This window comes from Papio anubis, chromosome 10 (assembly GCF_008728515.1).
Source record: "Papio anubis isolate 15944 chromosome 10, Panubis1.0, whole genome shotgun sequence".
Lineage (NCBI taxonomy): Eukaryota > Metazoa > Chordata > Mammalia > Primates > Cercopithecidae > Papio > Papio anubis.
The window spans coordinates 87,303,059-87,330,688 of NC_044985.1; the positions used below are offsets into that span (position 1 = coordinate 87,303,059).

At 40.6% G+C, this 27,630-nt stretch overlaps 2 protein-coding genes across 27 annotated transcripts in view; one reads left to right on the top strand and one right to left on the bottom strand.

The window, feature by feature from the left end:
* ABI2 (abl interactor 2) overlaps positions 1-17,866 on the top strand; it is a 116,185-nt gene extending 98,319 nt beyond the window's left edge. For 14 of the 19 annotated variants that reach the window (XM_017946816.3, XM_017946820.3, XM_017946826.3 and 11 more), the window contains 2 exons: positions 8,088-8,180; positions 17,210-17,866. In XM_017946816.3, coding sequence (XP_017802305.1) covers positions 8,088-8,180; positions 17,210-17,313 — 197 coding nt within the window. In that variant the 3' untranslated portion in view covers positions 17,314-17,866. Of the gene's footprint in view, positions 1-8,087; positions 13,070-17,209 lie in introns of those variants that run through there. The other 5 variants (XM_003907836.5, XM_031651474.1, XM_031651473.1 and 2 more) reach the window with 1 other exon arrangement.
* RAPH1 (Ras association (RalGDS/AF-6) and pleckstrin homology domains 1) overlaps positions 14,375-27,630 on the bottom strand; it is a 107,864-nt gene continuing 94,608 nt past the window's right edge. For 5 of the 8 annotated variants that reach the window (XM_009182837.4, XM_021923899.2, XM_021923898.2 and 2 more), the window contains 2 exons: positions 25,699-25,841; positions 14,375-21,944 (listed from right to left, as the gene is read on the bottom strand). In XM_009182837.4, coding sequence (XP_009181101.1) covers positions 19,965-21,944; positions 25,699-25,841 — 2,123 coding nt within the window. In that variant the 3' untranslated portion in view covers positions 14,375-19,964. Of the gene's footprint in view, positions 23,211-25,698; positions 25,842-27,630 lie in introns of all 8 variants that reach the window. The other 3 variants (XM_017946815.3, XM_021923900.2, XM_031651472.1) reach the window with 2 other exon arrangements.

Below are 27,630 nucleotides of genomic sequence, written 5' to 3' on the forward strand. Positions count from 1 at the left end.
AAAATGTTTCAGCCACTTTGGAAAACAGTTGGCAGTTTCCTAAGAAGTTAGACATATTAGACCATCTGATCTGGCAGTCCCTTCCTGTGTATTTACTTAAGAGGTATGGAGACATATGTTGACACAAACACTGGAACTCAGATGTTCATAGCTGCTTTGTTTATAGTAGCCGATACCTGGAAACAACCCACATGTCTTTCAGCTGGTGACTGAATAATTCTGGAATATCCATCCAATTAATAGAAAACTATTTAGCAGCAAAAAGGAACAAACTACTTGTATAGGCAGCAATATGGATGGATCTTAAAAGTGTTATGCTAACGAAAGAAGACACAAAAGACCCATACTTTGATTCCATCTAAAAGAAATTAGATCAATGGTTTCCAGGCACCATTGCTGGTGGGTGAAGGAAGTTGACTATATCAGGGCATAGGGGAAACTTTGACATGATGGACGTATTCTGTCCAACTAACTCTTTAAAAGTTTGAACGAATATGGCTGAACACATTTCCCTAAGATGTTTTCAAAGTTTGGCTTATTTCTGGTATGCTCAAGTCTTTCAAAACGTGAACACCAAATAAGTTCCACTTTTTGTATCCTTTGTGACAAGCAAACAAAAACAACTGTGGTTAACTTGTGATTGCATCATCTATATGATGATTGTGGTGTTGGTTATACAGTTGTATATACATTTGTCAAAACTCATCCAACTCTACATCTAAGTGGTTGTGTTTTTGTCTGAATTACACCTTAAAAGCAATTTTAAGGGGAGAAAATCATGCCCAAGTTACTACACTAGGGTGTGGCCCGGGGCATTGACACATTTTACAAATTCCCTAGCTCTAGGCAAAGTGATGACAGTTTTGCAGCTCTGAAAAACCAGCTTAGGTTATTCCTTATGAGAAAAGTACAATGAAAGGTTTGCTTTTAAAAAACAACGCTTCTGTGGACATGTAAAAATCTGAGAGACTTGTAGGAGAAGAAAGTAAACTATAATAGTTAAGTGTTAGAATTGGGATTTGACTGGGTGTTATAACTCTAGACCCCAAACTCTTAACCATTGTCCTAAACTTGAGCTCTGGCATCTGGCAGACCTAGGATTGAGTCTTGGCTTTGTAGTTTATGAGCATTAAGTCCCCCCTGGAAAACTTCTTTTTTACACCCATTTTGTATCTCAACTTTTATAAACCATCTATTCTTTTGTTCTTCTGGCTCAGTGATACAACTTTTAGCTAGAAGTATAAATGATATATAGGAATTGTCAGATAACATTTCTGTCTTCACAAGACTGTGACAGTCCCTTATCTGGTTTATCTTCGTACCTCTAAAAGGCATCATGGATGCTCTATTAATGATTGTTAAGAAATGAATAGTGCCATTAATTATTTCTGGGGGATTTCTAGAAAGCTTCTCAGAGAACATGGCATTTGTAGTGCCTTGAATGATGAATAGGAGTTTCTCAGGCGGAGAAGAGAGAAAAAAGGAAGGGCCTTCCAAGCTGAGGGAATCACCTGAGTGAGAGGGCATGGCTGTTTGGGGCAGAGCAGTGTCCAGTGCATGAGGGTAGGGGTGGGTTGTAGGGAGAAAGGGTGATATGAGCATGCAAAGGGAATAAACTGTAATTAGGTGGTGGGTTGCTAAAAATGACAATGCCAAGGTGTTGGATTAAAAAAAATCTGGTAGTAGAGGGAAATTAGGAAGAATTTTTATAAAGGTTAATGATAATATCTCATCTACTTATGTAATTTTTTTTGAGATACCTGATAATAGTGTAGAGTGCATTGGAGGGGAAAAGTAGGAGTTGTAAAGACCATTTTGGATAAACTTTGAAGCAAGGGATAAGGGCCTCAACCGAGGTAGTGGTGCTGAAAACATTGTTCACATAAATAAGCAGATGCAAACAGAAGGATGTTTCAAGTGGCATTGTTACTCCACTTTTCAAAGTTATTTGCCAAAAATCAAATAACCTATCTTCAAAAATCATGTTTGATGATGTATCATCAAGGTCTTTTCTTAAAATTTTGTTAAAAGCAAAGGAATAAGAGCCACCTGATTTGCAAATGGATTGAGTTACTTGGTGGAGTAATTCTTTTAATATGAACACCATTATTTTGAATGGTCCCTTTGCCACCCAGTGTTTTGTACTTTAAGACAGTGCACCACGGTACTTTTTTTAAGTAGAAGGACAAAAAAGATGTAAAAACTTTTATGACTGCTTGACTGAAGATATGATCTCAAGCAGATCAATTTTAGAAAGCAGTACTTAAGATGAGAAAATCTAGAAAGAGGCCGGGCATGGTGGTTTACACCTGTAATCCCAGCACTTTGGGAGGCCAAGGCGGGCAGATTACCAGGTCAAGAGATCGAGACCATCCTGCCAACATGGTGAAACGCCGCCTGTACCACAAGTACAAAAATTAGCTGGGTGTGGCGGTGCATGCCTGTAGTCCCAGCTACTCGGGAGGCTGAGGCAGGAGAATCACTTGAACCCAGGAGGCGGAGCTTGCAGTGAGCTGAGATCACTGGCCACTGCACTCCAGCCTGGCAACAGAGTGAGACTCTGTCTCAAAAAAAAAAAAAAAAAAAAAAATCTAGAAAGAGAGCCAGGTGCATGTGGCGGCTCACACCTGTAATCCCAGCACTTTAAGAGGCTGAGGCCGGTGGATTGCTTGAGACCAGGAGTTCAAGACCAGCCTGGGCAACATGGCGATACCCCCGTCTCTACAAAAAAATAGAAAACTTAGCCAGACATGGTGGTGCATGCCTGTAGTTCCAGCTACTCCGGAGGCTGAGGTGGGAGCATCACCTGAGCCCAGGAGTTTGAAGGCTGCAGTGAGCTGTGATTGTACCACTGCCTTGGCAACAGTAATACCCTGTCTCAATAAAAAGAAAAAAAATCTTGAGAGTCTCTGTAAAACTATCTGCTATCCATACTGCTTAGAAAATCTTCAGGTACCCTGAGTGATAAATGTAATCAATTTTAAAGATGGGTGCACTAACTAGGGCAGTGACCATGATGATGGAGATAAGTGTTGGTATTTGGGAGATTTAGAAGGTGGAATTAACAGGACTTGGGGATGTGGGGAAAGGTGAGTAGGGGGAAGGCAAAGATGATTCCTAGTTCCACTTAAGCAGTGTAATTGGCTCCACATAAGCGTAGTAATCAGAGAACTGGGAGAAGACACTGTCATGGAAGCCATGGAGGAAAATGTCAAGAAGCAGGCGGAGGAGATCATCATTGCCAAACACTACAGGAACATTAGGCAAAGAACTGGGAAGAGGCTCAAAAGTAGAAGGCCAGTTTTTTTTTTTCCAAGTGAATAGTTTCATTAGAGTGGTAGGGACAGAAGGAATATGGCTGTATTAGTTAAGTAGCATTATTTTCATAGAAACAGCATCTCCAGTGGGTTCTAAAACATTTCCTAGAATACATTGTTAAGTGTTTTAACCAACTCTTCACTGATAGTGTCCAGGTTAACTTTGCTCTACCTCAGGGCAGCTTATAACATAAATTCCAAAGTATGTTAAATGTTTTGCTGGCTTAGGATGAACTTTTCATTTCCATATAAATACAGTGGTGTCAACTCACAATATGTAATTTAATACAAAGGATATATTGAAGTGGATAATCTTACTAGCATTTGATTTTTCCAGTGGCTTGCTAGTTTTGGGTACTTAATTGCTACAATATTTGGTGTGGTCAGTCTTTTTAGTTCAGATCAGTCACTTCTATGTAACATACTCCTTTTGGACCTTTTTGTTTTACATTGTTATTTTAGTAACACCTTAATTTTTTCCCCAATATGTATTTAAGTTACATTTATTACTGACTGTGTAACTGAATAATATGTAGATGTATTTAGAAGTATCCAAAAAGCTAGGCCTTGTGTTGGATACTAGGGATACACAGAGATGAGTAAGTGATAGGCCCTTACCTCCAGGAGTTTATAGTGTAGAGAGTTTTATGTTTAGATCGCTCCTATTTGTTTCAATTTACTTATTTTAGAAGAGAGAAGATAATCTGGGTCTTTTTTTTTTTTTTTGAGACAGAGTCTTGCTCTGTGGCCCCGGCTGGAGTGCAGTGGTGCGATCTCCGCTCACTGCAAGCTCCGCCTCCCGGGTTCACGCCATTCTCCTGCCTCAGCCTCCTGAGTAGCTGGGACTACAGGCGCCTGCCACCACGCCTGATAATTTTTGCATTTTTAGTAGAGGTGGGGTTTCACCATATTGGCCAGGCTGGTCTCGAGCCTGACCTTGTGATCCGCCTGCCTCGGCCTCCCAAAGTGCTGGAGGCATGAGGCACCATGCCCGGCCCAGTCTGGGTCCTTTTCTAATGGTATGGTACCATTATTCTTTGCTTATCTTTAACTCTGCAGCATACTTCGTATAAAATTATAGGATTAAAATTAAAAAGAGAAACATTTAAGAAGTTTTGTTCAGTTTTACAGACCTTCATAAAATATTCTAGAATGTCTTCAATTGAAATGCTAAATATGAACAATGTACTTTGAAATGTAGAATGTATTTTTACTTTAGCAGAAACATTTAGTAAAACAATGTAAGTCCTTTTCTGTTTCAATCATAACTGCACAAAAACCAGATGTTTAGCATTTTAAGTTTTTTCTTACATGTGATTTATCAGTTCCCCATGTGATTTTGACACTACATATGATATACATGCATAATTGCAAAAAATGACTTTCTTCACTATTGCCAAAACCAATTTTCCAGACTAAATAAAATCTAGACAGATTTTACATTTCTCAACATCAGCATTTTGAATATTGGTGAAAACAGAGAAGATACTTTATTACACCGCTCTGAAGTTACTTTGATAAAAGTTTGTTGCACTCAATCAAGTGCATTTTCCTTTTTGATGAATAGCTTTACGGTAAAGAATTAGATGAAGTAAACTACTGGTATATATCTTTCCCTGGAGTGAAAATGAATATTCGTTTAAACATTACTTATGTTTTTTAGAGACAGGGTCTTGTTGTGTCACCTGGGCTGGAGTGCAGTGGTATGTTCACTGCTCACTGCAACCTCAACCTCCTGGGCTCAAGCAGTCCTCCCGCCTCAGCCTCCCAAGTAGCTGGGACCACAGACGTGTATCACCATGCCTGGCTAATTTATTGTTTTTATTTTTTTTAGAGACCGGGTTTTGCTATGTTTCCCAGGCTAGTCTTGAACTTATTGGCCTCAAGTGATTCTCCTGCCTCGGCCTCCCAAAGTTCTGGGATTATAGGTGTGAGCCACAGTGCCCAGCCAGAAAATGAATATTCTTAGCATATTTCTGATTTTTGAAAAAGTTAATTTTAAAATAGTGAATACTAATTTTGGCAAAAGAAAAAACTGAACAGTTGTTAAAACTCTCAGCTTTATACCACTATAAACAGAGTCTCTGGAATCAGGTTTAGTGTAAATTCTGTCTAATCCAGTTTCTACTTTTGATTTGTTTTGAGACAGAGTCTCACTCTGTTACCCAGGCTAGAGTGCAGTGGGACAATCACGGCTTATTTCGGCCTCAACTTTGCTGAGCTCAGGTGATTCTCCCAAGTAGCTGGGACCACAGGCACGTGCTACCATGCCAGGCTAATTTTTTTTTTTTTTGTATTTTTTTTTTTTTTTTTTTTTGTAGAGATGGGGTTTTGGCATGTTGCTCAGGCTGGCAATTTCTACATTTTAAAGAAGAAAATGAATGTACCTAGAGCTTACTAACTTTCCACTTCAAAGCATCTGTTACAACAGGCTTCATATTCTGTTCTGCGTTACTTTTCATGGGTTTGCATGTCTTTTTCTTTCTCTTATTTTTCTTTTTTGAGACAAGTGCCTCGCTCTGTCACCAAGGCTGGAGGGAAGTGGTGTGATCTCAGCTCACTCAAGCAATTCTCCTGCCTCAGCCTCCCGAGTAGCTGAGATTACAGGCGCCCACCACCACGCTCGGCTAATTTTTGTATTTTTAGTAGAGACGGGTTTCACCATGTTGGCCAGGCTGGTCTCGAACTTCTGAGCAATCCTCCTGCCTTGGCCTCCTAAAGTGTTGCGATTACAGGCATGAGCCACCGTGCCCAGCCAAGGGTTTGCATTTCTTTCTTTTTTTTTTTTTTTTTTTTTTTTGAGATGGAGTCTTGCTCTGTCGCCCAGGCTGGAGTGCAGTGGCATGATCTGGGCTCACTGCAAGCTCCGCCTCCCGGGTTCACACCATTCTCCAGCCCCAGCCTCCCGAGTAGCTGGGATTACAGGTGCCCGCCAACACGCCCAGCTAATTTTTTTGTGTTTTTAGTAGAGACAGGGTTTCACCGTGTTAGCCAGGATGGTCTCGATCTCCTGACCTCGTGATCCACCCGCCTCAGCCTCCTGAAGTACTGGGATTACAGTTGTGAGCCACCACGCCTGGCTGGATTTGCATTTCTTTAAGCATCAGAAATGTTGTCTTTCCTTAAAAAAAAACACTAGAAAATATTAGGTTGACTAGAAATGCTAAATATTCTAAATTGTATTTTCTGGGGTTTTTCCGTATTATATTTAAACTTGTATGCCATTTAACTACATTTGATTGTGTTCAGGCATTTGGTTATATATTGAGAAATGCACACTGATCTCTTCATAGCAAGGATCCTCTAAAGTATTTTCTGGCCGGGTGCAGGTGGCTCACGCCTGTAATCCCAGCACTTTGGGAGGCCGAGGCAAGTGGATCACCTGAGGTCAGGAGTTCAAGACCAGCTTGGCCAACATGGCAAAACTCTGTCTCTGCTAAAAAAAAAAAAAAAGTTAGCTGGGCATGGTGGTGGGCACCTGTAGTCCCAGCTACTTGGGAGGCTGAGGCAGGAGAATGGCTTGAACCTGGGATGCGGAGGTTGCAGGGAGCCAAGATCGCACCACTGCACTCCAGCCTAGGCGTTAAGAGTGAGACTGTCTCAAAAAAAAAAAAAAAATTCTGGTGTTCCTACAATATCACTACAATGGAAAATATTCACAATTTAAGGAAGCTATTTAATTTTTATTAAAACAGGCCAGAAATGAATTTTCTTTAGGGCACATTACATTATATCAGAAGTCCCTGTTATAATTTGTTTCTCATTTATTTATGTGAGGCACAAGGTTGCATGAGAAACTAACAAAGACGGTGTATTTGTCTGGGAACAATGGATAGGTGGAGATTTCATTGAGTGGTATAAAAAAGGTACAGGAGATGAAGAGGTTGGAGCAAAGGATAACTCTTCAAGTGGATTTGAGCAAGTTACAGGGCAGCCCAATATAACTAAACTGTTGAAGTTGATACAATACTTGGGAACCAGAGATTATCTGGTTGAAATAAGATAACAGTTGAAATAACCACTGAGATAATGGCCGAAAGAGCCAAGTTACCAAGTGATTTAAGCAGTGAAAATCACAGGAGAGCTTATAGGTATCTGATTTTCTTGGCACTCTTAGACTGTTGTTATGGTTATATTAAATTGGTGACATAATGCAGCATATGGTTTGAAAGAATATATGTAGTGGACTCCCATCATTCATATGTTTAACTCAACTCAGACATTTAATTCAACCACCATTCTACTTAGTGAAGAGACATAGGCTCCAGAGAGAGTGATAGAGGAGACAGAAATCTGCTGCTCCATTGGTCTGTCTGGTTTCTCACTTGCGTCTCATAGTGTATCTCATTGCCCTAGTATACTTCTAAGGTAAAGAAAAGCTTTTTTAAAACAAAACAAAACAAAATATGGTATCTCAACACAAACTCAAATGAAGAAACAGCCATCTTTCTTGATTCTAAGATTGTGTACCTCTTCATTGAGGTACTTCCCTGTAGGCTCTTGAAAGGTAATCAAAAGCACATTCAATTAAATGTGCTTTTCCCCCATTTGTACTCAATTTAGAGCCTAACATCCCTAGAAAATGGAATTTCAATGTATATGACTGGGTATTACTTAGAAAAAAAATATGTACATTTTGGTTGGTGTTTAGAAAGTCACCATGTTTGAGTGCTGCAGGATTTGGGAAAGGATAGATATTAATCGGTTTGGTTCTGTCTTTCTAGGAATATTACTGTCTTTCACATCCTATTTTGTTTTCTTCCCTCCTAGTTGTGGCAATTTATGACTATACAAAAGACAAGGAAGATGAGCTGTCCTTTCAGGAAGGAGCCATTATTTATGTCATCAAGAAGAATGACGATGGTTGGTATGAGGGAGTTATGAATGGAGTGACTGGGCTTTTTCCTGGGAATTACGTTGAGTCTATCATGCATTATTCTGAGTAAAGCTCGGCAGGGCTGTGCTTGCCTCACAGAAATAGTCAGGTCTTCCCAGATTATCTGAAGGCCCTGGGGATTCCACTCCAGTAAAGTAGAATGAAGGATACAAATGATAAAAATTACACTTTCTTTTGGTTTATCCCCCAGTATTAAAAACAAAAAAAGCAAGCTGAGTCTGAACAAACGGATCTTTCTGCCATCATTTGTACAATGCTGAGCTGTCTGGATCGAAATAAAATAACCATTTTTGTATATGTCAAAGGTATAACAACATAACTGTGTAGCCAAAACAAAATCAGATTAAGACTGATTCAGAAAAATCTGGGATCTTTCTCAGGAATACTGTATACCCTTGGGATTTCTCCTCCTGCAGAATTTGTGGCATTGGATGTTCTTCATTGCCTGTGCTAAGGGGTTAACCTCATGGCCCAGTGGGTACCCTAGCTCCTCCTTTTCTTCCACTTGCATGAAGAGGAGGGAACCAATATTTAAATACCACACTTAACCATTTTTACAATTATTTCAGATGGCTTTTTCCTCTGTAACACTGTAAATTCTGCATTCTCTCAGCACTAGAGTGCACCAAATGAGTGAATGCTGAACTCACTTGCATCCCTTCATGTTTCTCAGTTTGTGGATTATAAGGATGATGAAATGTGAAAGTCTCCCAACACTCTGAGGGTAGTGAATGATTGCCACCCGTTTGATTTTAATGTGCTGCTGCATGAGACTGTATTGTTGCTAATGGCCAGTGTACCCAGATGTGAAGTGTGGTATTCTGGTTCATGTGTGGAGATGGGTATGTGAAGCTAGACATGAAGGTCCCTCAGGTTCTGAAGAGACTTGAACTGTGGAAATGCTCTTAGCAGGCATCCTGAACCCCTGCCTTCGGTGTTGTTTTGAGGAGTATGATCTTGGAGTTCAGACCAACTGACTATCATTTCTTTCACTATTTAGAAAAACGCTATTCTACTTTGGAAGAGAATAGTAGTTATTTTCAAGTCTCTTGACAGTCACTGGGAGTAAAAGGTTTGCTAATGTGCTCTCTGGATGTTATTAATGGCCAGTATTAGTTGCTGCTGTATCATTGACTCGCTTAGCTGTAGAAAAGGTAATTCTCTCCTGATTTTGTATGATTGGACTCTTAAGTAGCTGCTGTTAGTCGGAATTCAAACCCATCTCAGACTAGGAATATAATGAGTAAGATTAATAGGCCGAAATACGTATCTAATCACATTGCTAAAAATTAATATAACTTTGACAGAGTAAAATACATTTCCCCCATCTGTACAATAAATACAGCTTCAAATTCAATGGAGTCTATAGGGCACATGGCTTTAACCACTACTGTAGTCAGTATAAGAAATATTGAAAAAAATCCAGGAGGGCTTGTCTCTGTAGGTGGTCTCTGTGACGGTGGGCCAGCTCCTGTTCAGGTCCAGAGCTCGTGACATGGGTTCTACTCAGTCCCAGTGACTTGGCCAGAATAGAGCTTTGCCAGGTAACTGCCCTGTGCTAGGTGAAAGGGGAAAAGCAATAGCTGGATATATTTCAAATGAGGTCTTGAACAAATTCAGAAAGAGTAACTTGATTAAAAAATGAACAAGTGTAGTGTGTGAGGAAATTCAGATAGTGTAGGAGGCAGAAGTTAATATTCCACTTATAAATGTTATCTGAGCATAAAAAATCATCAGCCTTTAACTGAGACCCCGCTAAGACTCTCCTTATCAAGACTTTTTGGTTTTAAAGTTTTTAACGCATTGCAAGTTAAAATAGCTATTTTGCTTTTAGATTTTTCCCAGCACTTTGTATTTATTAGCTTTCATTAACTTGCCTCCAGTATACATTCCACTTCATGCTTTTCTTAGGTCATTTCTACATCCCTTATTCCTTGTTTTCCTGCAGTGTAATGGCCCTGAATGTCCTCGGAGCCCTTAGCTCCATTTTGGACCCAAACTAGACTATACTTAGATAAGTTAAGCTCTTCTTAGTGTACTGGTCTATAATTAGAAAAACTGTTTTGAAATTAGATGTTCCCATTATTTATTTAAACAGCTTTTTGCTGAGAAAGCTTAGTGGATTAATGAGGCAGAGGGTGTTTTGAAATCCAACAAATAGTTCCCACAGGCTGGGCGTGGTGGCTCACGCCTGTAATCCTAGCACTTTGGGAGGCTGAGGCAGGTGGATCATGAGGTCAATAAATCGAGACCATCCTAGCCAACATGGGGAAACTCTGTCTCTACTAAAAATACAAAAATTAGCTGGGTGTGGTGGTGCACACCTGTAGTCCCAGGTGGCTGAGGTAGGAGAATCGCTTGAACCCGGGAGACAGAGGTTGCAGTGAGCCATGATTGTGCCACTGCACTCCAGCCTGGTGACAGAGCGAGACTCCATCCAAAAAAAAAAAAAAAAGTTCCCACAGCTCACCACTACAGAAGCAGAGAAGACAACTATGCAGAAAACAGAGTTGGTGGCAGTCAGCAGGAATGCAGCTGGTCTGTTGGACCCCTGCTGGATGGGGGGAGTGCGGAAGACACTGACGAAGTCCTTTATACTGAAGACCTGCGGTTGGGAGCAGGGGGAGTCCATGGGTCTGCTGATTTTTTTTCCCTATTTAGTACTAATGTGTGTGTGATCTTTGTTTTACAAACAATACCTTTTGGGTTTTCTGCATATTTTAAAATTTTTGTACAGTTTTGAATTCTATAGATTGTCTTGGAAGGATACTGTGTGATGGGCCAGGTGCACAGTAATTGGAGACTTTTGATGTATGTAGTATTTCATAGATTGCATGCTATTAATCGTCTGTGAGGGTAGTAGTTTTTGTTTTATTGTAAGTTTCCCTCTTTTTTTAATAAATTAAAAGATGGTATTAGGAATTTCAAATGAATGCAGAAAATCTTACATGCTGTGTACTATTAATATACAATCCAAGTCTAAAATCTGACCAATAAAGCAACCATTTTATCAGGATAGAGGGAATCTAATGGGAGAGGGGAATCTTCCCTCCTGAAGTTTGTGTGTCCAATCCCCTTAAAAAAAAAAAAAAAAAAGTTGTCTTTTTATTTTGTCATATTAATACTCGAAAGTCCATGGGGATATTAATGAAAATACACTTTGTTGCCTTTGACCTTATGGCCAAGGCAGTAAATCAGAAACAGAAATAGTGCCAACGTGTCAAAATCTGATTCAGCCTGCCGTTTGGAATAAATATGAATCTTCTAAACTATCTTGTTTAATATTTTCCATCATTTAGCTACTTCTTTTCAATCTCCCTCAGAGGCGCCTGCTGTTCCCATTTTAGAGTTGACAATGGCCTGCTAATTTAGCTATGTTCCTAAATGTTACTGGGTGTGAGACATTTTCATCCCCTTTTTCCTACTGCTGGTGTTTATTATCCGGCTAGAGAATATTTTATGCATCTTTACCATGATGTCTGGACTGTATCTGCGCTCCTTGGCAGTTTATGTTGAAGATAAAGATAACTAAAGATTTTTCTTTGGGAGGGAGGCATCAAAATGATGGTAGTTTGCTTTTATCTTATGTTCATTTTCTTTTAGTAGGTGACATTTCTGCATTAGGAACTGTTTTTATCTTTTACTACCTTTTCTTTTCTCCTTTGTGGAGAGAGCATGACATGTCCTGAAGGTCACCTTTGCCTTTGAAAAAGGTATGTTTGGAGGAATTCGCAGGTGACTGGCAAGCCTTTGAAAAGAATGGGATCTGTTCACTTCTGGTCTTTTTGGCCAGGAACTCCTGATTGGTGTTAAGGTGACAGTTTCCCCCATATGATCTAGAATCACTGAATTTGAGCTAGATGAGATTTTTAAATTTCTGGTTGTCTCATTAGACTGATGAGGTGAGTTTTCTTCTTCATAGGAACAGCTAGTTAAGAATTCTCACTCAGTGCTCAGTACTGTTTCCCACTGCACCACAACTGTCTTAACTAAATGTGCTATATTTTTCTTTAAAAGTTAAGAGTTCTATTTGATGTTTTCAGGAATATACTTGAAAAGACATGCCATGTTTTGGTAAATACCATCAGAGTTGTGTAAAGGCGTGTACTAAGCACAACCTTAATTCGTGGAAATACTCTTCATTTATCCCTCCTAAAACTACACTCAGTGTAAACACTTTTCCCATAAGGTGTGTGCAGTAAAAATGTCATATTAATTCAACACTGGCAGGAGCACGGCACAGCAGCCTTATTGGAGAGAGCCTTATAAAAGTGATTAAATGGAGGCATCGAGCTCATTACCTTTAAGTTTACTTTGTGCTGACCTTTGTTCCTGTTTTATTGAGAATCTCGTAAGTCTAAAAAAAAAAAATTACAAAACGACAGGGCCTAGCTGTGTATAAATGATCCTTGCTGAATATCAAGGTTTTTTTGTAAAAAAAAAAAAAAAAAACAAAAAAAAAACCCCAACAAAAAAAAAACCAACAAAAAAAGCTTATTTTCACAATAAAATGAAACCTCTTTTGCAAGTTAAGAGTTCTATGGAAAAGCAGTTTTTATCATATTTTGTGTCCATGCACCATATTTCTTAAAATGGCTTACAAAACAGAATGTAAACAATTTGTGATCTGGCCAGTTGTACTTTTAGCTTCCAGAGGGAGAGTTGGTGGTATTATGAGTTGAGTAAAAACCATCCAGGGGAACTTGAGGGAGCAGTCTGTTGCCAGTAATGTTCCTTGTGTGCCATTAAACACCTCCAGATGAGCGGAGGAACATCACTTTTTAATTTTTTAATTGTATTTGGAATTGTTGCCGTGTACTAAGAACTTGACCTAAATAAAATCCCACAAAGTATATTCAGGTGTCTTGTTAACTTATTTGTATAAATAACCTCTTTTTCTAAGGTGGTATCTGAGTTTACGTGTTAGGGATAATCTGACTTTCCTGTTGCTGTAAACCAGGGAGCTGCTTTTTATTACTGAAGTCTTTTTAAATTTTCAAATATTTAAAATGTTCAGCTTTAAATTCGATCTCAAGTTTCTTCCCTCAAGACAGCTGTTCTAATTAAGAACTTTCTAACCCTGTTTTTGCTCCACTCGAACCTGGGGTTTTCTTACCACTTTCCTCCAAATTTAATTGTTAATGTACAGTTTTTTTTTTTTTTTTTTAAACACCGAAGATAGGTGTTGACTAAAAATTATTGCAGACTGGTCAGAAGTGAATCTAAAAGACAAACCAGTAGCTAGCCTGTGCTTTGTTGCTGTAAGAGCCTAGATTATAAAAGAATTTTCTAATGATGTATCTGAGGGTAGCAATAGTTTGTCTCCACAATACCCAAAATAATGTTTCAGCTTTTCTCACTTTTCAAGCCCATCTTATTTCCTCTGTACCTTTATTATTTTGGTATCATTAGGTAAGGTGAAGAATAATGTAGAAAACTGAAATACCCAGCTAAAACATTTATGGGTTTCTCGTATTTGTGAATAGGATTGTAGGCGTTAGAGCAGTCTTGTCTCAAAGATGATAGTATCCAGTCTTTTGTTAATGACCCTATTGCTTGGCTCTTTTTGGGTTACTTCGGAATTACACATTTGGTTGGATTTGGGGCATATGCCAATTAAGGGGCATATGCAATGCGTTCTGTTTTCCTGTCAGCCTGTGTACGCTGCTGTTTCTGAAGGCGTAAGTACAGATGCAGTTTCCACAACCACGTATGATTGATTGATTGATTGATTGATTGACAGACGGTGAACGAAAGGAGAAGGCTTCCACGTTTTTTGCCCTAGTTTGGTACATAATAAAGTGATTGCAAACACATTACACATTTACACATACCTTCACACGGCAGTCCAACACGCAATTGTGACTCCAAAGATTTGAAACAAAAGGCATTCCTTTTTGTATTAGTTTGTACCTAGTTCTTTGTTTAAAGAAGAAAAATCTTTAAAAGCTGTTGTCACTTAATCACCAGTGTATTTAATGGCCAAATTTCCCTAGTTGGTATAAAATACTCTTAAAAGTTAACAAACTGAACATATCAAACTAATTTATTTACCACACTTAATTTCTTCTGTGTATGGCCTATGTTCTGGGTACCCTGATACAAAATGCAAAACCAGGTTCTTAATGGTGCCGATCCACAAACACTCAAAGTCCCCATGTTTAAATGAAATCTATGATTTTTTTTATTAAGGATTTGATAAGCTGACATAGTGAAAACATGTAACTGAAAAACATTTACACTGACTGTACGACTAGTGTGCTAAGCCATTACAATAGTTTACTGACATAACTGGCAAGAGTAACTTGGAAAATAACTTAATCCAGCAGAACAAAAACCTCCTCAGTAGTACTGAATATATCTCTCTCATATATATATCTATATATATATAGCTTTGCACAATCGGAGCAAGGCACATAATGAAATGAGCATACATTTATGCAGAAGAAAGTAATAACAAAGCTGCAAGAAAAACTGTAACTTCATCTTCACTGAGCTGTGCATAATCCTTTGAATAATAATGTCCTCTACCTGGTACATTATAATGAAGTTCCTTGTCTTTTTCATGCTTTAAAAAAGTATATTTCTACATTGTATCTACTTATGGCAAAGCTCCCACAGCCTAGAAGTTGGTGTGAGCCTTGACTGTTTTTTAAAGAACTGAGGGAGGAGCAATCCCAGTTAAATATAATGTGCAATTCTCCTTCAACAGTAAACAAGGTTTTTACAACACTTAGCACAAGCTAATTTTATCTCAAATGTACATACATCTCTGTAAGAGTTCACTAGTGGCTGATAGTAAAATGAAGCAAAATCATTTGAAACATTCCAGTTAATGCTTATTTTCTAGGAGGGATTATTTACAAGTAGCGAAAAAAAAAATGGAGGTGGAGAAATATGAAAAATGGCTGTTTTTGGTATTAGGTTACAATAAATTTAATGAATGGACAGTTCGCAAAATATAAGGGTTTCCCCCCGTTTAGTGCTGCAGACAAGTCTTACTGCCTAAGATGCTGAGGCTTCAGCAATCATGAGCTTGGTATTAGTAGCCGCCATGATAAACACAATCACTTCCCAACTTAACCATCTATAAAATATATAGTGTTCACCATCACCCTGACTCAATTCACTTTTCTAAATGTCTTTGGTAGAAAGCAGCCAGACCCCATGTGGGTAGTGATGTCTCTTGTGAGACACTTTCCATTTCTGCCAAAACTAGAAATACCACCTTCCTTTACTTTCATTAGCACCTCAAAGTTTGCTTGCTGGATTTCTTTAAAAATATTCTGCCAAAAGAGTTGAAGGCACTGGGGGTTTACAGCAAGTATTTTCTCTTTAAAATGGTTTATTATTTCAACAAGCAAAGAGAAAACCAACTGGAGAAATTTTACGGCACTTACCAAGTATGTTTTTCCTTTTTATTTAGCAAGTTTTATTCTACAGCTAAATTTCAGATTTCTTTTACATATAGACCTTGCAAGGGCACGGTAAGAACTGAGCACTTGTTTTGTTTGAGGGATAAAGGTGTAGAAATGTTCTCTTTGAATTTTAAAAGGAATGCCTATAATCCCAGCACTTTGGGAGGCTGAGGCAGGAAGATCACTTGTGGCCAGGAGTTTGACACCAGCCTGGGCAACACAGTGAGACCCCCGTCTCTACCAAAACAAACAAACAAAAAAAACAAAAAAAAAACCTTAAGAGATAATAGTTTCTAATTCTTTTATACTTGCATTTCTCTTTGGATCAAATCTCAACTTTGTGAGAGGTCATATATTCCTATAGGGTTAGGAGTACCCTGCATAATTTATACAAATGTAAAGTGTATATTAAAAAAAATCAAAGTGCCAAAAGGTACTTGCAATCTAAAGGGCTTTTTCCCCCTAGAAACAGTCACCCTCTCATCAAGTGTATGACCCAATTATACCTATTTTATGAAAATCAAGTCATCACACCGATAACCATACAGGATCATATGGGTTTAATTGGTCTAAACTTGAGTGGGATTAAATCAGTTATAATTAGTTAGCTCTGTAGGTATATGAAAAACTTTTAGTAATGTACAAAAATAGGAATGGGTTTTTTATCTGTTTAAAATCGCTTTTGTGTTTATAACAAAATTACTTTTAGCTGAGGAACAAAGGTGACAGAGTTCTGTCGGTGGCTGATAGTCATAGCAGGCCAATCCACACCATTACCTGAAATATTTTTCAGGCTAATTTATAACTTTATGGATTTCCTTGATACAAGTTTATTAGTAGTTGTATTCTCCCAGAATAGCAGCAAATAAAGCTTGAATTAGATGTACAGCTCCTAATAACCTTGACCTCAGAGTTGTCACTTGGTTGGAATTATTATGATCCCCCCAATTTAAATTTTCTTGAGAAACTCAGCATTGTTTTCAGTGACAAGAAAACATACATGGGAAGGGGACCCAAGAGAGTTCACCAAGATAGTTCACAGCCCTTTGCAGGGTGTGCCTTTGGTGGTGGGAGCACCTCGATTTTACAGGACTATGAAACACCATGTCTACTTTGTTTGAAATTTTCTGATAAAAATAGTCTTCTGTAACTAAAGATTCCACATTCTTTTTCATTTAAAAAGTCCCAGAAATTAATCCAATTTACAACTAAGGTGGGTATCTGTAAAAACCTTAAGAACAGTGACTCTTCCCAAGAAATTTATAGCATCTAAAGCGGGTGGAGTGGGGGAAGAAAAAAAAAAAAAAAAAAAAAAGAAGGTATTTGAGCAGTCAAAGTCAAGCTGGTAAAATCCAATACAGAATATCTAATAAACCTGAAGTTATTTTACTGAGAATAGATTATGCTGTCCTACAGCATTGGTGCCAAAACTTTAAGCATAGAGTGATTCTATTTTGAAATTATCTATAGTAGAAATTAAGAGTGTCACTAATTAAGCAAGTCACTACCTGTAATAAGCACCTGTTTGCACTGCCCTCGGCAGCAGGATGAGTTAATTCATGCTGTTCACTTTTCAGTACAGTCAAGTCAACTGCACAGACTTGAAGCAGCCAAGCTGGGTGAGAGCTGCAGAGCCGAGGGCAATGAAAGAAGGCACAGTACTAGTGTCATCCGGCAGTAGATGCTTTCCATGAATACTCCAGAGAAAAAGAGCTACAGAAATACAGTTGAGGAAAAGCTACATCCTGACAAAAATCCAAATTAAAGAAAACCCACTAGGCAGTAGAACATCAGAAGTATAAAGTATCACTTTACTGGTTTTTTAAATTCAGTTCATACATGAGGTTAAAACATTTTTAACAGCCATTTCTGTCTGTGAAGGAATGTCAAGGGAAATGGCCTGTTGGGAGACAAGCCACTGGATTGGGGTTAAAATGACAGTCTCCTCCTCTAGCCTTACCCTCTTCCTGGCATCATTAGTGTTCAAAAGGATGTCTGCTCTTCCAGGAACACACACCAGAAGCATCTGTTCAGGATGGCTATCATCAGGATTGATACAAGCAAGAAATTCCAAGAAATCCTGCACTGAAAACACAAAGGCTGTTGTTTCAGGGCTCAAGTCATGGGTGAAAAAAGGTTAGGGGGTTATGTTTTTTCCCCCTCAAGGAAAATTGAAGTTGCCTACTTTCTCATAAGAAAATCACCACAATAAAACTCAAAACCCCAGGGATGAATACTCTGATAATTGGATTCATATTCTTAACTCTAACCCACAAATATGGGTGACCCTCAAAGTATAAAACTTCAGGTAGCAGACTATGAGAAACTCATTCATGAATCACAGTGGAGCTTGGCAATCTACTCAAACATTACCCAAATTTCTGTGCATGCTTAAATTAACGATGCAGATGTGTTAAAGCTCACTTCATAAACATCAAACATAAAACTTGGTGAACAATTTGAAATGCCTAAAAATTAACGGTGTATATTCTTACTGCTCCATAACCACATGAACGTGCTCAACAGTATTCTGGAGATGCAGCAGTGGAGAGGTGCCGCTCATTCTGTTTATGATGCGGTTTTCGTGGAGTGTGGGTTTTGCGAGACCTTGAGTATACTGTACTAATTAAGCACTTTTGCTCATTCTAGAATTATTGACCGTCTCTTCCCCCACTTTACTGGCATTTTTTCCTTGTGGGACAATGTCAACTGATTTCTGCAGTTTGCATTGGTAATCATTAACAATAGGCACAGACTTTGATTACAAGATGTGCTCCCTTTATAAGAGGTGGGATGGCCCATTTTTATTCTCGTTTGGGAGCCACTCTAAGATTGTGTTTCATTCCTAATGGTCCAATTTATCATAAGTTGATGAGACAGTACATATTTCTCTCATGAACCAAGGAAAATTCACAGAAAAAAAAGCATATAGAAGTATATAGTGTGTCATTAGAGCAGTGACTCCATGTTATACCAGACTGCACATGCATAATACGTAATGTCAGTTACTGGACTTGGACGTCCCACTCCATCAGAACACCTGGTAACCTGAACTAATCACAACCAGGATGCAGTCAGCAAGGGTCCTGGTGGCCCCAGTAGCTATAAATGATATTGTCTTCCCTCTCCATGGTAGTGCCATACTTAATGAGTTTTTTGTATTACCTATTATAACCCATATACAACCGGATTAATGACACTTGCACAGGGGCCAGTTTTGTTCTCTCATCACCCTTCCCTTCCTATAGAGCAATGCTCAAAAACTGCATTTTAGAAAGTGATTTTGTTTTTCATACTGATGCACCATATTGGGGCACAGGATATGTATATTTCATATACCAATTGTCTACAGATACGTGATAACATCTACCTTAAAGCACATATTTTAAGAAGGTAACTGGTGACCCAAAGACATACTGGGACAGAACATTACAGAGATAACTGTGTTGTCCATCCTCTTAAAATCAATCAAAGTGAGGATCATGAAGCCAAGTTGATAAAGCTTCATAAAACAGTACTAAAAAGGAACTCTCCAGAATTACAGCACTAATTATCCATGTATTGTAGGCAAAGAGCTTACCTGTCAGCACATCCCAAATGTGGATCACTGCAGCAGTACTGCAGCTAGAACGGCTGAGTTAGTTACACCATGTATTTACTTTATGCATAACCACATACAGAGATGTCTGTGAACATTTCCCCATCCTGCACTAGTTACCCGTTCTATGAAGCTGAGAGATTTTCCTGATTTAAAGTGCCCCTTTATGTATAGCAATGAAGTGTCAGTCAAGCAATTCTAACTTCAGCCAACTGGGGGAAAAACAAACACAAAAGCCTTATAGATATACCACACATTCTGGTGATTTTTCTCAACCAGAAATAGCACATTCTACATCTATTTCTTAGTTATATAATACACAACATGCACGAATAGGCTACACATGGACAGACACTTACAAATACCTTCTAAATAAGTGATTAGAAGTTTTTGGTCCAATCCACATGATATAGAAATCTTAAGAGACAACACACATCCCCTTCTATGCCTCTTCCACCCAAAATACAGAACACCCATTTTCAGATTAGGAGAGAAAAGGAATAAATAGAATAACTCTCAGCTCTCTCTCTATATACACATACACATACATATATGTATACATATATACACACATACACCGTATAGCTGTGTGTACACACACGCATACACATATAGCTGGACACTACCTGAATAACATCATACCAGGAGGCTCTGAACACCTGAATTCACAGATGATCAGGTGAGCTGATTGTAGAAGTGATTACAAATATCATGAAAATAAAGTCCTATGGTGGCTACCAGTCTCTGGAGAGCTTGGTGTTCTGGTCTCTCTTTGGGGGAGCAGGAGGGGGTCCTCTCCGCAATGTTGCATAGCCTGATATATGACTGCCTCCGTAACCAGCCTTCTGTTGATCAGACAGCAGTTCAGGGGGTGGTGGAGGCAATGCCATATCATCCATGGTGGCTGTTGGTTCTGCTCTGGACATGCGGGAGGAGGAGAGCGAGCCATGCCGAGTGATGGACTTTCGTTGCAGTGTCCTGTTGAGGTCAGCCAGGAATCCAGGCTGGACACTAAGGCTGGATTTGGGAGAGGTGGGCACTTGTGGCACAACTGTGGCCATTGTTGGCTGCTCAGAAATCTCTGCTTGAGTGAGGCGGGTGCTGTCATTCCGTTTGGGTCGTGTGGGTGGAGGGGCCTTCTTCACTGACATTTTAGACCATGGTTGTGGTTGAGGATTAACGACTGCCACTTTTGGAGAGGCGTTTCCCGAGAATACTGCTGGAATCTCAATGGGGGGCAGAGGAAGCTCTGTTTCAGGTGGAGGGGGTGGAAAATCAGAATCAGATGGAGGAGAAGGAAATTCCACCATGGAGTCCTTTCCACGCCCACTCAGAACAGGGGCTTTTGCTGACACACACCCTTGCTGGAGAACTCCAGGAAGGTTGACTCCAGAAAGATTGAGTTTTCCAGGCTTGGGGGGTGCTGCAGGAGGTGGCAGGGTCTCCTTGCTGGGAGACCCTGATTCTGCTGGCGGTGTAAACTTGCTGACTAGACTGTCCACCGAGGGTCTCTTGGGCTCGGGGTGCTCTGCACCGCTGCTGGATTTAATGCTGGAGTTGCGCTGTGGGGTTGGGGGTGGTTTCTTTCCCCCAGGGCTGGATGTCTTACTGGTCTTTTTGCCTGGAGATCCACTTTTGTCAGGGGTAGGAGAAGCTGTGGGTGGAGGTGGTGGTGGTGGGGCTGGGACAGGTGATGGGGGTGGAGGAGGAAACACCAGGCTGCTTTCAGGAGGGGGAGGGGGGAAGTCCGGAGAAGGGACTGGGATGGAGCTGGGCTGCCACTTGGGCTTTGCTTTTACTGCAGGAGGGGACTGTGGAGCTACATTTGCTGGGACAGGCTTTAAGGGCTGAGATTCCATGGCGGGGGGAGTTGGAGGGGGTGGAAACTGGCTGGCTATCTGCTTCACGACTGAGGGCACCGGTGACAGTGGAGAGGGAGGGGGTTTTGCACAGAAGCTCTGTTGCTTGGGTAATGTTGGTGGGGGTACTGGAACAGGAGGGGTAGGGGGAGAGGGTGGAATGTAAGAAACAGGGAAAGCTGGCTGCTTTTTTGCTGGGGGTACTGGAGGAGTAGGTGTGGGTGGTGCAGCTTGTGTCACAACAGGTGCCACAGTCTTGGTGCTGGTTGGTGGGGGTATGGTCACAAGAGGTTTTGGGGGGGCTTGAGGAGGGAGGGGTGCAGGGATAGGAGGAGGTGGGGTGGGTGCTGGGGGAGCCACCTGAGTAATATGCTGAACTTGATGGATCTTCAGTGGAGGAGGCGGGGCACTGAACTGTGGAAGGGATGGGGTACACGGTGCAGGCTTTAGCTGGGCCATGGCAGAGCCTGGGGTTGGGGGTGGAGGAGGGGGAGGGGGTGGTGGAACAACTCCATTGGGGGGTACCAGGATCTGAGGCTTCACTGACTGTGGCTGCATCACTGGGGGTGTTGGCGGTTTAAACAGGGCCCCTGAATGCTGAGACGCATTCTGTAGCCGTGTTATTGTGCTGTACTTGACGAACATTGGGGCTGCTGAGCCTGCAGAAGGTGCGGATTGGCTCGGCAGCGGGGGAGGAGGGGGTGGTGGAGGAGGTGGGGGAGGAGGAGGTGGGGGTGGCGGAGGAGGTAGAGGTGGTGAAGGCTGTGAAGCAGTGTAGGGGGTGACTATCTTAGGTTGCGGGGATAAAGGGGGCACAAGTGAAGTGTAGGGCCGATTCATAGACTCCATTCTGGCCTAAAAGGAGTATAAAAAGGGAGTGGGAGAGAAAAACACAACAAACAAAACAGTTACAGAGGTAAGCTTTGATTGTGTAAAACTAAAAAGCAGGGAGTCTGGGACATGCATGAAGAGGATGCAGAAGTTGGTGGTGATCATAAAGATGGACAACGTCAGGAAGGCTAAAATCTGATTCTGCGGGCAAGAAGGAAACAGAAAACTTGTTTTACCCCACAGTAAAATAGCTAGACCACCTAACAATCTAGGAAAAATGTCCGGTTGCAAAAGCTGTTTGAATGGTGACAGGATGCATGACTTCTGACCTTGGCTGTTTGACTTTGACACAGCCTGCCCTAAATGGAACCCTATGTGGCGGTCCTCTGAGCACTGGACTTGCAAGGGGAGATGTGATGGCTCCAGTTCACCTTTCAGTCCATGACTGCATCCACATCAAGCAGATGCTATAACTGGGTTTAGGAGGGCTTCCTGGTGGAATGAGGATGGCTTTTTGATGCTAGTAAGCTGACACAGGAGAGTATGAGAATGTTGAGCAGGCGTGCACAGTCACACGGGAATGAATAAGCTTGACACACACACTCGTGTTCGTGTGAGACACTTGCATCCAACATGCACAGAAGTCCAGCAATGCAGGTAAAGGGGGGACATTCTTTACATTTGTTTTACTGGAAAATACATAAAGAAATGCTTTGTAAACATTACAGCAAAAGACTGTAAAAATATCATACAGAAAAAGCCAGAAGAAATTAAGAGGAAGCTCTGAAAGGCTAGAATAAAGAAAATGTATCAAGAAATGGAAGCTAGCATTTGCCAGCAACCAACCCATCTGGGTAGCTGAAATGGTCACATCTGGTAGTTGATTTCATGGAGCTAATCATGCACGATGGTGGTTCAGGTAGTACTTTGAAAAGAGGAAAGGGAGGACCCTTGTTTTAAAAACTTTACACACATCTTTTAGGCTCTTTGAACCAACTTGGAGGATCCAAGATAAACCATTTGTTTTCAATTATGAATGACATCAAGAATGCATGGGTTAGTGAACTAGAAGGCTCATTATAGGGCTGAATTCTAATGGCCAGCAGGACACTCACATGTTTCTTTTAAAATTACACAAAAAGAAAGTATTAGTCTGTGAGATTGGGTTACAGGTGTCACCGAGGTTAATGTGTTTCCAGAGAACAACCCCTGACCTTAACTTGACCCTGTCTTGGCTGCTTCAGGGGCGCAGGCCTTAGCTGTGCTGGCCTTCTCATCTGGCACCTGAGACTGAGGTAACAGGAGAAGAAACACAGAGTGATCAAGCCTTAAATCATGACTGCTGACAGCAGGGTTCCTACTCTTCTGAAACTCTGTGCAATGGTGGACTTTGCTGCTTAATCACAGAACATTTTGGGTCTGTGATTTTGTTTTCCTTGGCCTTACACATAACTAGGTTCTATAACTTAAAATGCACACGGAGCTCACCGTTAGTAATTTGGTAAGGCAAAGGGGTTTTTCTTTGGCCATCTGAATTGTGTAAACCAACTTCTCTAGTACATTTTTTAGAGTACTAGCTCCATCCAAATTGATTAAATGGGGGAAGGGAGAGAGAATTATTGCTTAAAAGTTTGGGTCTCTAATAAGGGAGTTAAATTCAGTGTTTCTTGAGAATTTAGATCGTTAGAACCAATTCTCAAATGTTCATTTCTGAAGGAAAGGGCTTCAGCCCCACATGGTGCTACTAAGGCCTTCTGAGGGAGCCCAGTTAGTGAACCACATATGCAAATGAAGGAATAAAAGGAAAAATGTCCATTTATTCTCATTCATGAATGTACCTGTATAAGTGACTCAGACCAAAAGCACCCCCCACCAAAAAATTAAATAAATAAAAACAATTATTAATAAAAATAAAATAGTCAAGCCCAGGGTGCCACTGGTTCCTCAATGATGGAGTGGCCTCTCGCATATTGAAATGGTGCCTACAGCCAGGACACATCCCTGCCTACACAACTACAGAGGATGTCTGATAGAAGGCCATGATGTCTTTAAAATGAACTAAAGAACCTCTCTGTTTTTCTAATTTATAGCCTTGCGATAACTATACTCATCCTTCAGTCTCACTGAACAATCTATTATGCAAGGCTCAGGAATCCAAAATTTTAAGGGAACTGATTTTAATTTAGTCTTCCACATTAAGTATAATTTGAAAAAATTTATCAATGCCCAAAGAAGTGGCAAAAGCATTTAAAAAAACAAAAACAAAAAAAGGTAAGGAATGAGTCTGAATAAATTAACCAATAAAGAAATAACTGGACTGAATATGGTGGCTCATGCCTGTAATCCCAGCACTTTGGAAAGCCAAGGCGAGAGGATCACTTGAGGCCAGGAGTTCGAGACCAGCCCAGGCAAAATAGCCAGACCTTGCCTCTATCAAAAAAATAAAAAACTAGCCCGGCATGGTGGTGTGCACCTGTAGTCCCAACTACTCAGGCAACTACTCGGGAGGCTGAGGTGAGCAAGGAGGCTGAGGTGGGAGGATCATTTGAGCCCAGGAGGCTTAAATGAGCTCTGATAATACCACTACATTCCAGCCTGGGGAAAGGCGAGGGAGAGGAAGGGAGGGGGAGAAGGAAGGAAAGGAAGGGAAAGAAGGGAGAGAAGGAATGGAAGGAAGGAAGGGGAGGAAGGGAGGGAAGTGAGGGGAGGAAGGAAAGGAGGGAAGGAACGAAGAGAAAAAAGAAGAAAAGGAAAAAAAAGGGGCTGGGCACAGTGGCTCACGCCTGTAATCCCAGCACTTTTGGGAAGCTGAGGCAGGCGGATCACAAAGTCAAGAGATGGAGACCATTCTGGCCAACACGGTGAAACCGTCTCTACTAAAAATACAAAAATTAGCCGGGCGTGGTGGCGTGTGCCTACAATCCCAGCTACTCGGGAGGCTGAGGCAGGAGGATCGCTTCAGGCCCAGAGGCGAAGCCTGCAGTGAGCTTCGATCGCGCCACAGCCCTCCAGCCTGGCCACAGAGCCAGACTCTGTCCAAAAAAAAAGAGAGAGACAGAAAAGAAGAGAGAGAACTGTAAACAGTTTCTCTAGAATTTAGGGCATTCGCAATAGATGGTGTTTTGCCATCCAAACTGCTTAAGGGTGGAAAGGAAGAAATTGTTATTTCTTAAAAATCTGAGCCACTGATAAAATAATTAAACTGCCATTTTTTTTTTTTTTTTTTAAGATTTTAAGTCATGGCCGGGCGCGGTGGCTCAAGCCTGTAATCCCAGCACTTTGGGAGGCCGAGACGGGCGGATCACGAGGTCAGGAGTTCGAGACCATCCTGGCTAACACGGTGAAACCCCGTCTCTACTAAAAAATACAAAAAACTAGCCGGGCGAGGTGGTGGGCGCCTGTAGTCCCAGCTACTCGGGAGGCTGAGGCAGGAGAATGGCGTAAAAACCCGGGAGGCGGAGCTTGCAATGAGCTGAGATCCGGCCACTGCACTCCAGCCTGGGCGACACAGCGAGACTCCCCCTCCCCAAAAAAAAAAAAAAAAAAAAAGATTTTAAGTCATTAGAGCCAATTTGTAAATATTCGTTTCCAAGGGGAAGTCAAATCAACAGGTCTCTCTGAACCGTCTTTACCCGTTACAATTAGGAAAACTGAAAATTAATAAAGGAGACCGAAATAAGGCCAAATAAGATCCCTAATAAAGACATAAAAGAGTTAACAATTTAAACCCAACAGAAAACCACGGAATTTTCTATGTAAATTAAAACGAGGTTGTTACCTTGCTGGACTCTTCCAACTGAGTGCCTCGTTTCCAGGCTTCAGAGAATATGGAGCTCACGATGCTCTGCGAACGGACGTGTCCTGCTGGCTGGGTGTCAGAAACTCCACTATCAGACTGATTGGAGTGATTTGACTGAGACTCTGTTTAAAATAGTTTTTAAAACATAAGATTAAAAGAGTCAGTATTCTGACAGTATTAATATACATGTCTAGTTAGATCTTTTACACAGGGTCAGGTGCTGTCTAGAACAGTACCAAGTTATTTTACTCGTTTCATCATTTCTAGAAAACTTTCCTTACCTTGGAATTAATAGGAAATCTCAGATTAGTTTTAAACACTTCACCATGAGAGACTGATAATTATAATAAATGATTCACATAACATTATTGGTATCCTGACACCCAGTCTTTCATGAAATCAACTCTAAACAATAAAAGAATTAATGAACCATCAGTACAGGAGTCTCTCAATCATGTCTGCGCTACACTGAGAATCAGTTTTTTTAATACCCCTGCCCTAAGGTCACCCCAGAATTGTAACTTAGGATTTCGGATCTATACACAATGATTATTTCCTTTTTTCTAGCAATGATCAATACTTAGAATTTGACCCTCCAGTGGGAAGTGTGTTTCCTAGGGATTTAGGTATTGGCCCCATAGGGTGGCAGCTGTGCTGTATCTTGGCCTCTCAGCAAGGCACAAAAAAAGTCTTGAAAGGAGTGAGGCCTGGTAGGAATGGCTATGTGTCTCTCTGCTGCCTAAATGAGGCTGAGGTGTGAGGATCATTTGAGCCCAGGAGGCTTAAGTGAGCTATGATAGTACCACTGCATTCCAGCCTGGGTGATGGGAGGGGAAGGGGAAGGGAAGGCTGAGGGACTAGCAAAATTGTTTCAATGGATTCCAGAGCAGGTAATGTAACCATGTGAACGTACCTAACTTGATGCCTGGTATCTAAAGGAAACTCAAATGTTAAAGCTGATCGCATCCAATCACTGTGATGGGTGGGTATCATTAGAACGTCATATTAAGCACTTCAGCCAGGGTAGTCAAAGATAAGAGCCACAAATAAACCCTAAACCCAAACTCCTCTGGAGACATTTAAGATAATGTCCTCAGGGCAAAAATACAATGCAACATAAAATAAAACCTACTGTATTTTCTTCATTCTTGATCACCCAATAGCTGAGTCATTTTTAAAAAGTTAAAACTTCACTAGCCTCATTTATCATCCCTTTTTAACATCTGCCTAATACTTTACACAAAGTGTATGAATCCTGCCGGAGCAGGAAAAGGCACTATACCTAAACTACTTCATAAAATAATGTGTTAAAGCACTTAAGTGCTAGGTAATTTTTTAAAAAAATACTCATCTTTTCTCAATCTTCTATCCTTTAATTTCCTTTTCTAAAATCCTACTTGCTACCTACTTTTTACTTTGTCCTTCCTAACCCATGTTCTGAAAGGGTTTTTTGGTTTTGTTTTCCATTTTAATAAACATTTTTTTAGAATAGTTTCAGATATCTACATATTAGATATTTGAATATTAGAATAATTTTAGCACAGAATTCCTACATACCCGGCATCCAGTTTACCCATTTAGCAATATGTTTGGTTTTAAAGAAATTCTCCTTGGGGAAAAAAGTGTCCTCTTTTAATTTTATTCCCTTTACCCCATTATTAACATGTTACATTACTATGCTACATTTGTCACAACTAAGGAAATGCCCTGCTACTATTAACTACGCTCCAAACTTTATTCGGATTTCACTATTTCTCCCTATGTCCCTTTTCTGATCCAGGACACCACACTACAGTTAATCATCCAGTCTCCTGTAACAGCTTCTCAGAGTTTCCTGTTTTTGATGACTTCAATAGTTTTGAGGAATAGTGGTCAGGTATCTTGTAGACTGTCTCTCAGTTTTGGTTTGTC